Raw genomic sequence first — 12,631 nt, forward strand, 5'->3', positions numbered from 1 at the left:
TCCTGTTGATATGGTGGAGTTCCATGCCTTCTTCTACGGCTTAGCGCTAGGGAAGCTCTTACTCGGCTTTCGGCAATGAGATCAACCTGATGTGAAAAGAAAAGGCAGGTTCCTCAGCGTCACCTGGCTGCGCCCCAGAACGTGGCTGTTAGGGGGCTGAGCACCCACAACAGGATCTTAGGTTTCTACACCAGCATCCTCAAGGAGCTCAGAACTCACCTGGTTTCAAATCCACTCTGATGAAAGTTCAAAGTAAGGAAAACACATCACTTGCATTCTCTGTTTCACGTAAATTACATGCTACGAATGACACAAGTCACCACTGAGACAATAGCACAGGATTATAAAAAAAACAGAGAGATGTTCAGAGCTTCCAGAATTTAGACCCGGTTCAGGTTTTTAAAACTGAAACTCCTTCCTCTCTAGGAACCGAAAGACTTTTTCGACCTAAAATCTCCACAGGGAAGCCTATATTACCTTTTGCTAGTTTATTTTCTCGGCTGGAAGATGGGCGGTTGGAACCCTGCCAGCCTCTACCTACCTAATGGGAACAGGAAAGCATCAAGCCCATTCCTCAGCATTGGGAAGAAGGATCTGGTGCTGTCTGGCATCCAGAAATCTCTCTCTTAAAAACCTTTTCTCACCTCTTATTCCCCTTGTATCAAAGCAACAAGAGTTAAAAGTGCTAGTAAGAATTATGCACAAGTAATTTAGCTAAAAACTGAATCTAAACCAAAACCACTAGCTTTCTGCTTTTCTTCCTATATAACTCACCAGTGGTTTGGGTGCGAGCTCCTATCACCAGACAGGACTGCATTTATCACATTATCGATCGCATCTTCCCCCCCACCAATAGAAAAAGAAACTCCTTGGAGCATTATGCATTTTCATCAAGCGTGTACCAACATCTGCTTCCCATCAATAGCTTTTAAGTTCCGTATTCAAAGAATTTTGAAAACTTCTGGGTATGGGTGACAGGTTGAATAACAAGACTGTAACTTGGCCTCCATTTCAAAACTAATACAGTATAAACTTAAACCCAACCTGTTCGCTGCTTTGTGAACAAAAGCCACTGCTTCGTGAACAGTTAACTAGTGCTGTGCAGCAAAACTAAAATCCCCTTCTTTGCTTCCAGGATGCGTGACTGTGCCATCTTACAGCTACGCCAGACCTCCTTACTAATAGAGGAACAGAACACAGGGTTCCTTATTCATGATATTCCCTGAACACCAGGGAATGATAAAAATGATTGGCGAAGCACGTCCTGACCGATGCAGAAGACAAAATGCCATTGGTAACTAGTAAGTTCAAGAGCTCTAAGATTTTAGATGACTTAACCTGTGTCGTATGGCACAACCTTTAATTACACTGTTATGTTTTGCATGGAAATACTGTACATGGAAAACTATTGGATGAAATTTGGCTGTGGATTACAGAAGTCTGCTGGCTACAGGATTGTTGTCTCCCTTACTGTTAGAGGTTGGAAATGCATAGCCAACGGGACACGGAATTGGAATAGGAAAAAATCAGGTGAAACAGCATGACAACAAACTCTAAGCCCACGTCTGTGTCACAGGAAAGCATTGGTAAGTTCAAGAGCTGTAAGATTTTAGATGAGCACTTAATCTGTGTCGTATGGCACAACCTTTAATTACACTGTTATGTTTTGCATGGAAATACTGTACATGGAAAACTATTGGATGAAATTTGGCTGTGGATTACAGAAGTCTGCTGGCTACAGGATTGTTGTCTCCCTTACTGTTAGAGGTTGGAAATGCATAGCCAACGGGACACGGAATTGGAATAGGAAAAAATCAGGTGAAACAGCATGACAACAAACTCTAAGCCCACGTCTGTGTCACAGGAAAGCCACTCATTACTTGCTTCTCATCTTTTAGCTGTCCCAGGTGGGACACGACACGTAGATGGTTTAAGCCTGTGTAAATTTCCACAAAGACCAGCGGGATATTGCTCCACAGCTGCTACGTGCTATGTGCAGTGTTAAAAATAGGTCTCCTGCACTTAGAATGGGGAAACTAATAGGGTCATTTTAAATTACATTTTTTGCTCTCTCTGTGCAAGATAAGCCTGAGACTAGCCCCTCTCAGGCACAGTCAAAAGTAAGGATGGGCACAACACAAAGACACAGGGGACTGCTCCTGGCTTCCATTTGCAGATTAGACAATAATCCTTCGAAGTATTTTCATGTATGGCCTTTATATCTGTACCTATGTACGCAACTGTAAGCATATGTAAGCAAAATTCCACAACAAAAGGCCTAACTTATGCCCCAATAACTTGATCTAAATTTTAGTATCAGAACTGTATTTTAAATTGTCGACACTATTACTCAATTTATCCTCTATTTTGAGCGGATGGTTACAAATTAATAAGCAGCGCTCTGACTGCATAAACATATTACTTCAAAGAAACTCTTCCTTTGCTACCACCTCTTCTCCAGAGGAATTACTATAGATGAACACTAATTTTTAAATTCCATTTTCAAAATCTGAAGGACTCAGAACAGCAAATTTTCCTCCACAAGGTGTTAAGATTATTTGAATAGCATTAATACCACTGCATATGAACAGTTTTAACAAGCACAGATGTAATCATCCAAAAATCAGCTAATGAGAAAAAAACCCCGAGAGCCAAACCCAAATACCCCAAACCAACCAAAAACCCAATTTCACCATTCCACTACAACTCAGAAATTTGAACTGTCAGTTTCATGGGTGAAGTTTTAAATATGGATTAAGTAAGTTTAAGGTAAACAAATTATAGATCACGTATGTTGGACTGATCAAGTACAAACCTATTTAAAGATTTCTCCTTTTGGAGCACATGTTATTTTACCAAAATAGATACCCTCAACTGTTAAAATATTTGACCTGAGTAGGGAACATGAGACTATAGTTACACAGACATTACAGTAAGTTTGAATTACTTCAAAACATCAAAGAGAAAAATGATGGAAATAAGAGAAGTAGAACAAATCCCACTTGGAGAAAAACATAGTTAAAAAGTCAATATTTAGCTATGACCAAGACGAAACAAAAACTTGGAGACAAAAATCAGATGAAGAATTTCAAAGAGCAGTGCAAGATTAGATCTATTTTGAGAATTCTGTGGTCGTGACATAGAGCAGGACTTGCTAGTAACTTTTATTTAAATACCACCCTCCTAAGTATTTTTCTTATTTTTTTCCCCCATTTTTATTCCTTGCTGCCTGTCTACAATAGTACCTTGCCTTTGATTAGAAAAATTCCTAAATGCCTAAAAACTTGTCTTTGGAACACAGCTGAAGTTAAAATAACTTTTCTCAGCCACCCCGAATATTAACATCTTTAACCAATCCAGCTTTATGAGAATCACATAAAAGTCCAGGATACTACCCATGCTTGAGACCTGAAGTATGGAAAAGAACCATTTCTTCATAAAAGTCAACAAACAGAGGACAGAGAAACAGCAACAGCCTAGATTCATGCAACCGTTAAAAAACATCTGTTGCCAAGAGATACGGTTTGCCGAAAAGAAACAGATGCATGGTGTCTAAACAAGAACAAAGACTGAGCAATGGCAACAGAAGACAAGTAAGAGGAAAAAAAAAGGTTAGCAAAAAGACCTCAAATTCTCAAACCTCTGAATTAAAACAAGGTGCTTACATAACGGTGGAAGAGCTGACAAAATAAATACGGACCAACAATCTAAGGACCTAGTGTGTTATTGATCAGATATTGTTTCAAGCCTTTCTTACATTTGCTTGGGCTATGAAGGCTTGTGTGTTGGGTTCCATGGGTTCTGTCCTAAACACAAGAAGTTAACACTGCTTCAGAGTAAAGAATTAAACTTAATTCTATGACATAAATAAATACAGATCTTTATCTTTCATGTGTAACTACACACTGGTCAGGCCAGACAGCATTCAGTAATCAGTACTGGTATAAAGTATCTTATAAAACTATTTTCATACCTGGACCAAGCAGCGGGGACCGGTTCGGCTGGGCACTTGACTGGTGCGATGGCTGAGGTTCAACCATATTTGTGTTGATAATGGTGCTAGTGGTGGTGGTATTGGTTGTGGTACTGCTCTGAATTATAGGATTATTTCTATCCCACATATTTACAGTCTTGTTGTTGTTGTAATTTGGGTCGCCCCAAGCTGAGGTACCATCATCGATTTCCATCTTGCGGCGAATGGACGGTGGAGATGGCTCTTCCCAGCCAGTTGCCTCACAGTTCTCTTTTTGTTTGGCTGGCACTGGCCCCCCAACCCACCCTGACCCCGTCTGTTTTACAGAAGCAGCTCCTCCCCAGTTACTCACATTGTTGTCCTGGGGTTTATTAGCCCAATTTTGTTGGGGGCCTGACTTTAAAGATTCCCCCCAACTTGTACCTGTATTAGCCTTGCTGTTTGTGCCGTTTCCCCAGCCACTGGTCCCAGACCTTGCGGAATCATTCCAACCAGACCCTGATCTATTGTCAGAATCCCATCCAGATCCATTCTTCTTCCCATCACCCATGTGTCCAGGAACAGATGAGGAATCTGTCCAATCTCCACCTCCTGAAGTCCAGCTTGGATTTGATTTCTGTCCATCTCCCCAGTTTTGAGATTTGGGTTTCTGAGGTTCACCCCAAGTAGGCGATTTGTCCTCCTGATTTGCGGTCCCACTCCAAGCGTGGCCGCTTTTGGCAGCAGCAGCATTATTAACAGTAGTAGAGCTTGCTGACTCTCCCCATCCCCCTGGGCCATTTGGTGCTTTGTTGTTACTGTCTCCCCACCCTGTATTTGTTGGAACAGCTGCCGGTGGAGAGTTGACCCACCCAGATACTGAAGAGGTATTTGTACTGTTCATGATGGACCCATCGTTCTTCCCCCCTGAGTTTGAAGATTGAGTAGCTGCACAACCCCAGGCCTCTGTTCCATTGTCATTCTTCCGTTCAGACCGTGGGGACTCTTCAAATTCCCAGGCAGTGTTTTGCTTTACAGGGGTCTGTCCCCACCCCGTATTGGACAGGACCCTGGGGTCAAGGTCATTTCTTGGCAACTGAACTTGCCCTTGGTCTATCATCCCTTTGTCTCTCCTCCTGCCCTCTCCAGCCCCCTCCCTCCCAGTACTGCCTTCGTTTTGACTGCCACCGCTGTCGTTACTTCCTTCGCTAGCTGAGGTGCCAGATGCTGCAGCTTTGGCCCAAGAGTTTATTTGTTCATTGCCCGGTTGCATGGCAGGATTCGGGCTGGTAACACTAGAGCTATCCCACCCTGTTGATCCTTTCCCATTGATGTCGCTATTGGAATGCTGGTTTGGGGGCTTGCCCCATTCTCCGTTCACACCGTTACTGGCGTTACGGTTGGGGTGGCCCCAAGCTCCAGAATGCATACTACTAACACCGCTGTTGCCACCGCCCCTGCCCCACGCTAGTACCCCAGGACCAGAAGGAGGCCCCGAATCCCACGCGCTCGCTCCGTTTCCTTCCTTTTGCACAGCACTGCTGGATCCATTTTGTTTAGCACTTAATGCTGAGTTCACAGTGTCTCCATTCCCCTGACTGAACCCAGAATTGCTGTTTCCTGTGGCAGGATTACCTGGGGACATCCCCCACACTGAACTGCCCATTCCTTCACCACTGCCCCCGCTGACTTGAGAAACTGATGTTCCGTTAGCACCAGGAAGGCCTTGCAGGTGGGGCGGGATGATGGCCCCCATACCAACAGCCATCCCCCAGTTCGGCAGTCCGTTTGTCTGCATTGCATTGATAGGGTTTGGTGAAGAGTTCATGGGGTTAGTGTTATTTGGTCCATCAGTGTTAAGGTTCTGAGGTTGTACGCTGAAAGACACATTCTGAGAAGTGGACGTTTGTGGTTCTGTGCTCTCTTGCGGCAGCAAGTTTCCCCAAGCACCTAAGGTGCCTGTTGGGTTCCCATTCTGGTTGCCCATGTTCTGACCTATGGCACTGACTGGACTGCAAATACTGGAAGGGTTGCCTGCTCCCACAGTTCCTTCATGTCCAAGTACAGGCCAGGCAGCTGGATTGGCATTAGGGTTAAGGTTAAGATTAATGCCAGCATTCGAGTTGGAAGCACCCCAGCAGTTCTGACTTCTACCATCTCCCATCATGTTGTCCATCTTTCCATCCCCACCACTGGCAGAGCAGTGAGCTAGGCCAGAGCTGGAGCCCGCAGCCACACCCCACACTCTGGCCGAGTTGCCGTTACCGTTTGCTCCACCAGCTCCAAGGGCACTCTGGTTAGAAGTGCTTTGGACGAGTGCTCCGTTGGCGCCATTATTGCCATTAGTTTTCTTTGTATGTCCAGTGAAGTTGCCTTGGGCACTCCCTGTAGCCATGCTACTGTTCTCTGAGCCACAGTTGGAGGCAGAGTCAGTGTCTGTAGTACATTCTGAGGCAGACTCAGTCTCAGCTCCGGTAATGGAAGGCCACGCTTCCTTGTCAGTCCTGTCTATTATCACTTTATCCCAGCTGCAGTTGCCTTCACTCCTGAAAGTGGGCTGCTGTCCCCAGTGGGAATTCTCATAATGGTCTCCCAATCCACTGTGGCTGAGATCTGAAAGGATCCAACAAGGTTAAAAATGAGTCCACTGTTCAAGCACTGCAGAAGCCCTCTATTAAGTACTATTTTACATTGCTAGTTACAACACTGCATTCTGCTAAAATTTAGAGTACATTCTCTAACACAGTACAGCAATTTTCCTAACTACAATAAACCACGATGCTCATATTTAGTTTGTTGGGTTTTTAATCTGGCAAAAATATTAATTAAAATAATGGAACAATTCAGTTTTAGAACAGAGCAACAAAAGTGTTTTGCATCCCTTAGCATACTAGTAAAAAGAATAAGCAGGCAATAAATAAAGACAGCAAATACATAAATCTATGTGAAAAATCTAAAAAGCAAATTTGGAAAAAAAGCAGAAGAGCATCTAGCAGACTCTTACCATTTATTTTGATTCAATTCTCATTCTTCAGAGAAATGCACAGAATAAAAAACATAAAATGTCTGCTTGCCATTAGATATTACACACACCCCCACATCACGCTCAACACACTAAATTCATACTGCATTTAGCTTTTCAACCCTTCCTGCAAATAAAGGAACAAATACGGACAACCACCTTCACTATTCAGGGTCAGTTACACATTTGAACACCACTACTGTAACTTACATTTTAGCAGAGAACTTGGGCATTTCTAAACAACAGAGAGCTTTGTCAAGAAACTTCTCTCTTAAAGGATTTACATGCGGTTTAAACATTCTTTTACGCTTGCACATACAGTCCAATTTCCCCCATAACCCAATGAAAATCGATGCTATGTTGTACAGATACTCAGCAGACAGTCTTTTCAGAGCACCGCCCACACCCCCAAACATAGATGCTAATCCAAAAAATTAAACAAAAGCTCTTGAGCATCTAAGTGCTTGCTAGGGTACAAAGTTAAAGGGGATGAAACATTTCTCATGCTAAAGAACCTCAACCTTACTTGAAGTTTTTTATTTACTTTCCATCCCCAATTGCTCTCTACAAGGTTTCTAGGACAGATTACACTCTTTACGTTCTTGTGATTGGAATTTTGTAAGTAATTCAGTCTGATCCTAGAGATACGTCCTAGAGACGATCTGCAGAACAGCTCTTCTTAACTGGTGTCTAAATAAGGGAGAAAACTGTATATACTTTAGTTGAAAATTCTGGATGTCAATTATTTTTACTTGCTGTAAATCTGCAGAAACATGATTAATTTTTTTATTTGAATAAGGATAATATTTTGTGGGGGAAATTGATGCAACAAATCTCCCAAATAAGCTGTTAACATTGGATACCTAATATACATTAATTTAAATCACAAATATTTTGGTGTGATTAGCTCCTCTAAGTGCCTCCAATTAGAAGTGTTCTAATACTGAAAAAAAATTGTTCCAAGAATAAAGAAAGGTCTCTCTCTCTGACAAAGTCTTCTTATTGACAAATTTCATCTTTGGCTTTTCAGGAAAGAGAGGCGGTTACTTGGTTGCCTCATGAAGATTCATCAAGATGAAGAATGAATACACTAAATCAGGACAGATTGCCACCTTTTTTTTTTCCTTTCTTTTTCTTTTTTTTTTTTTTTTTTTAATTTAAATCAAGCAAAAGTACGAATGTTAGAGAAAGGAAGATAAAACAGTCTTAGCTCATCGCCTGTCTTCTCATGATGCCACGAAAAGACGAGCATTTCACAGAAAGAGCTAAATAATTGACATGTGTATAACAAATCCAAAAGAGAATGTGAAAGGAGCCGCTTGGATTTACCTGAACTCCCTCCCCTACATGCAACGGCTAGAAAGGAAGAAAGCATCATGTCATTCCTGGATAAAGCCAACCGGTTATATTACAGAGCTAAGGAAGCAAGTTGAAAATTTACCTAGGTTTATCTAGGTTTGCTACACAGGTGTTAAACAGAGACCAGAATCCCAGATAAGACATGACAGGGAAAGGAAGCCTATTGAAACAACTTTAAAAAGGTCAACAGGGTCAGAAAAATGAGCCAAGCAGCATTCTTAGCAGAGTAGGAATGAACAAAGGCAAAAAGCAGCGGCAGTCCAGGCCAGAAGGTAAGAAGTTGAGGCAACCAAGGAATCAGATAAGAGGAGTTACGGGAAATTTTTTTCAACACTGTGGGTGGTGAGATTCGGCAGTACATTTCAAACATGACAGAAAGATTTAAAAGTAGCTTGAAATAATTCTTCCAATAAAAAGGTCTCATCAAAGCTGAAACCTAAGCTACATGTGCAAGCGCCTGGGAGAACGATGGCGCTGCCCAAGGCAAGCGAGGGTGTCTGTGCAGGGCAGGTTTGTGAAGAAGGATTCGGAGCACAGTGCAAGACGTCTCAATGCTCACAAAAATGGCACTAAGGCTGACAAGATGAGATGAAGGGCAGACGCTTGTTTAATCATTTCTTCTTCTTTCTCCTCTCCCTCAAAGATGGTGGTTAAAGCAATGCTCAAGTCTGAGAGAACTTGGGAGACAGAAAGTAAAGGGAAGAGGTGGGAATGGAAGAAGAGGATAAAACAGCTTAGAAAGATTCCTAAGCGCACGGAGCTAAATGGTTCATTAAGTAAAACACCAGGGTTTTGAAGAGCAGTCAGAGAAAGATTATGAGGGGGAAGAACTAGAAAAACCAAGAGATGACCATGTTAAAAGTAGAAAATGGCCAAGTGCCTCAGCTTGGATAAGCACATCTACTCCAGACAGTATCATACCAAGTATGTTTGGATTGGAAGCAGCCCAGTGCAGCTCAAATCCCTCTGCTTTTTTCAAGGGTTTGCAACTCCGTAGTTACTCCTTTTTGTGTACCACCTGCATAGTTTCTTTTATTGAGATTCAGATTAAAACCTCAACAATAACCACTGACTAATCAGAAAGTGGTTTCTGATTTACAATAGGGTTTACAATAATTTTCTTAGGTGACATAAAAGAAGCAAGTGTACCCGTGCTGCGCCGTCCCTGCTCTGGAGTCAGTGGGACCACGCTGGTACCCTTCACCAGTCATAGATTCAAAAACAGAGACGTGCAAGGATTTCATAGCGTCCAAATATTTTTTGGAACGATTGGTTCTAACACCAAAGACAGCTGCTATAATAGGTGTAAGAAACAGGACAGATAAACTACAGAGAATGAAAAACAATTCACAATATAAACAGAAAGCTACAAAAACTGTGACTTTACTGCTGGACAAATATAACAGAGTTTGAGTACAGAACTAATGATGAAGAGAGGACTTTTTCTATTCTTATCTCTAGAAGCAAATAACCAAGACATTTTTCCACTTTCCCTAGACTAAAAGAAGTTCATTCCTACAAATTAAATAACTAGTAGCACAGTCCAACTTAATCGTAAGGACTTTAAACATTTGGGAAATACAATGAAAGCAAAATATTTTACATTATTAAATCTAGGGAATTTTTTGTTTGTTTGAGGTTTGTTTTTTAACAGAGATTTCCACCAACTTTCTAGGAAACCAACTCTTCACAGAAATTGCAACTATTTTCTCTTATTTTCAGACCTGTTAAGACTGAAACGGGAAACCTATTTAAAAAATTCTTAAGAAACAGTTCCTCCTTATTGAAAATAAGCAAGCCCTCTCTTGAGCAGCAGTGTACCTGTGCCGTGCCTTCCCTGCTCTGAAGTCAGTGGGACCAAAGATCAAAAATAAAAGCACTGCAGTCCACCAGAAGCATTTCTATCCTTCCTCTCTGAACTGAGCAAAGACTTTAAACAAAGCAGCAGGAACAGGAACCACAGGTATTTTATGTTAGCAAATCCTAGTGCTGGTACACTGCAAAGTGGAATTGATTTTTAAATTAATACTTTGTGTTTGAAAATCTTATTTATGCATCTTTTATAAAATATGATTCTCTTGATTAGCAACATCTCTTCAGCAATCAGGAAGGAAAAATTAATCTAATACCAAGAATAACAGCTCAAATTTTTTTAAACATAACTTCTGTCAAATTGCAATCCTACATGCTACCTGAAAAATGCACAGCTTTGATCAGTGTTACCAACAAGCAGAAGGGTTTTGTTTTTGTTTTAAATATCCTTAATGCGATGGGAGGAGATCACTGGTGTTATTACATACTGTACCCAACGTACTTTACTAACTTCAATTTAATACTTATTAAAAATAGAGAACATTTTTGTCTGTGTTTGATAATGAATATGAATAATTAGTTGCAAAATCAGTTTAATGTTTACATAGCTTACAAATGTAAAGTATGAGTGAAATGGGAGAAGCTGTTGCATGCATTTCTCAGAAAACCAAAATACTCTGCCTGCATAAGCAGTTTACCCAAAACTTCAATCCTTCTCAGAAAATGTCACTTACAATAATATGTCTTTTCATTTTTATTCAGCAGAGTCAAAAGTAACTGCACCTTTGTAACTTCCATTGCAGTAATTAGAATGCTGCACACAGTGAAATTATGCATCCTGAACTACAATATAATATTCAGCTGATTTAGGAACTGAAGTATGGAGAAGGTGTGAAATGGCAAAGCCTGGGATAAACTTTTAATGAGAACCACATTATTAATAAGTTTTGCTCATCCAATTTTAAGTCAGATCTAATAGTGACTCCCTCTTTTATTACTAGTTTTATTTTTCAATTCATGTTAGTCAGTGTAAGAACAACCAGATTCATTGGCTCGTCCTGTCCTGCCCAAAGGACAGATTACAGACGACGTTGTTCCTTGCTTTGACATGCAGAAGGGAGAAAAATTCCCAAGGCCAGTGACAGTCCTACTGGGGATTTTACTTGTGACACAGAGGTTAGTGATTCTGAGTAGGAAGTCAGGAAAAAAGGGCAAATTACTTTCTCCTCCAAAGGAAACAGGTTTCAATTCAACATGAGCAGATCTTTAAAAGACTAGACATGATTTTTTCTAAATCTGAATTAAATAGGAATTGCCAGAAACATTTTAACTACTAGATCAAATGTAGCCTGATTTCATAAAAGAAAAGGAAAAGATGACACAAGCATCTATCCTGAAGAACAAAATATAATAAAGTATAAAATCTGGGAATTGTTGTGCTAATATTTCAGGTTACCTGCTACATCCAGCTCTATGCATATGCTGTCTGAGACAGAGAATAGATTTGAAAACTGTCATCTGTTGAAGCCCCTTACGAAGCTAACTTACAAGTCTCACAGACGTTACGAAGCTGAAATCTTGAATAGCATACATAATGTGGAAAGACAGAAAAGAGATGGAAGCATTGAATAACACAGCTTTATTTATTTTAAAACTAAACCGTAGTTAAGCACACAAGTGGGAAAGCCTGTTATCCCGTTGTAATTTCTGCACTACGACATTAAAATGTAGTTCTTTTCCTCTGATGCTGAAAGCTTTTAAATGCATTAAGAAAACAAACAATAATAAGCAACATTTTTCATTATTAGTAGAGATTCCATTAAATGCTACCTCTCCAAACCAAAAGCAGCAGTAGCAAACACCAAATAATTGCATTTTCCTACTCAGTGCAACATATCTTTAGCAAGCAGCTCACTGCGAAGACGCCATTTTATCAAACCTGAAATGCAGCCAAAAGCTTAGGACGCTGTGCTGCTGCTCGCTCTCTGAAATGTTATGTAATAAATTGATTTAACAGAAGCAGATGCTATTTTCTCAGGGTTAGGGTTACTTTCTCTCTTTTTTTGGCTCTAAAAAGGGCTGATGGGTAATAAAATACCTGAAGGAAGGAGCCGCCCAACCATCCTAGGAGACGCTACATTGTGTGCAGAGCTGTTTCTACTCCTGCATCTACGTTCTCCAGGGCTCTCGGCTTCAATATGTCGGCTGTGTACAGTGTGAGCCTCATCCTGTAGAGCTGCCAAGAAAATCTCTCTGTGCAAGCGTGCGCCCAGACAACCTGCGAGCTCGGTCGGGCCTCGGCTGCACTGGCTATGGAAATGCCCTTTCCACGCACAGCCCGCCTCCCCCTTCCCTCGCTCCGCTCCTTAACTCTAGGTGAAGGTATCAACAGAGTAGGATTTTTAAGCTTTGATTATCTAATTGCAGCTGACACTAAACCGATCTTCCTTCCTCTTTAAATTCTCTCAACTGTCACAAAACATTTT

At 41.1% G+C, this 12,631-nt stretch overlaps 1 protein-coding gene across 1 annotated transcript in view; it reads right to left on the reverse strand.

Annotated features, from left to right (window-relative positions):
- The window catches only part of TNRC6C (trinucleotide repeat containing 6C), a gene marked incomplete at its 3' end in the record, with an annotated part of 42,488 nt that extends 30,220 nt beyond the window's left edge, over positions 1–12,268 (reverse strand). The window contains exons 1-3 of the mRNA XM_010287213.1: positions 12,244–12,268; positions 3,974–6,565; positions 2,905–2,910 (exon numbers count right to left, since the gene is read on the reverse strand). Of these exons, the coding sequence (XP_010285515.1) occupies positions 2,905–2,910; positions 3,974–6,565; positions 12,244–12,268 (2,623 nt within the window). The remainder of the gene's footprint in view (positions 1–2,904; positions 2,911–3,973; positions 6,566–12,243) is intronic.
- Between the last annotated feature and the right edge of the window lie 363 nt (positions 12,269–12,631).

The sequence above is a fragment of the Phaethon lepturus genome, unplaced genomic scaffold (assembly GCF_000687285.1).
Source record: "Phaethon lepturus isolate BGI_N335 unplaced genomic scaffold, ASM68728v1 scaffold6765, whole genome shotgun sequence".
Lineage (NCBI taxonomy): Eukaryota > Metazoa > Chordata > Aves > Phaethontiformes > Phaethontidae > Phaethon > Phaethon lepturus.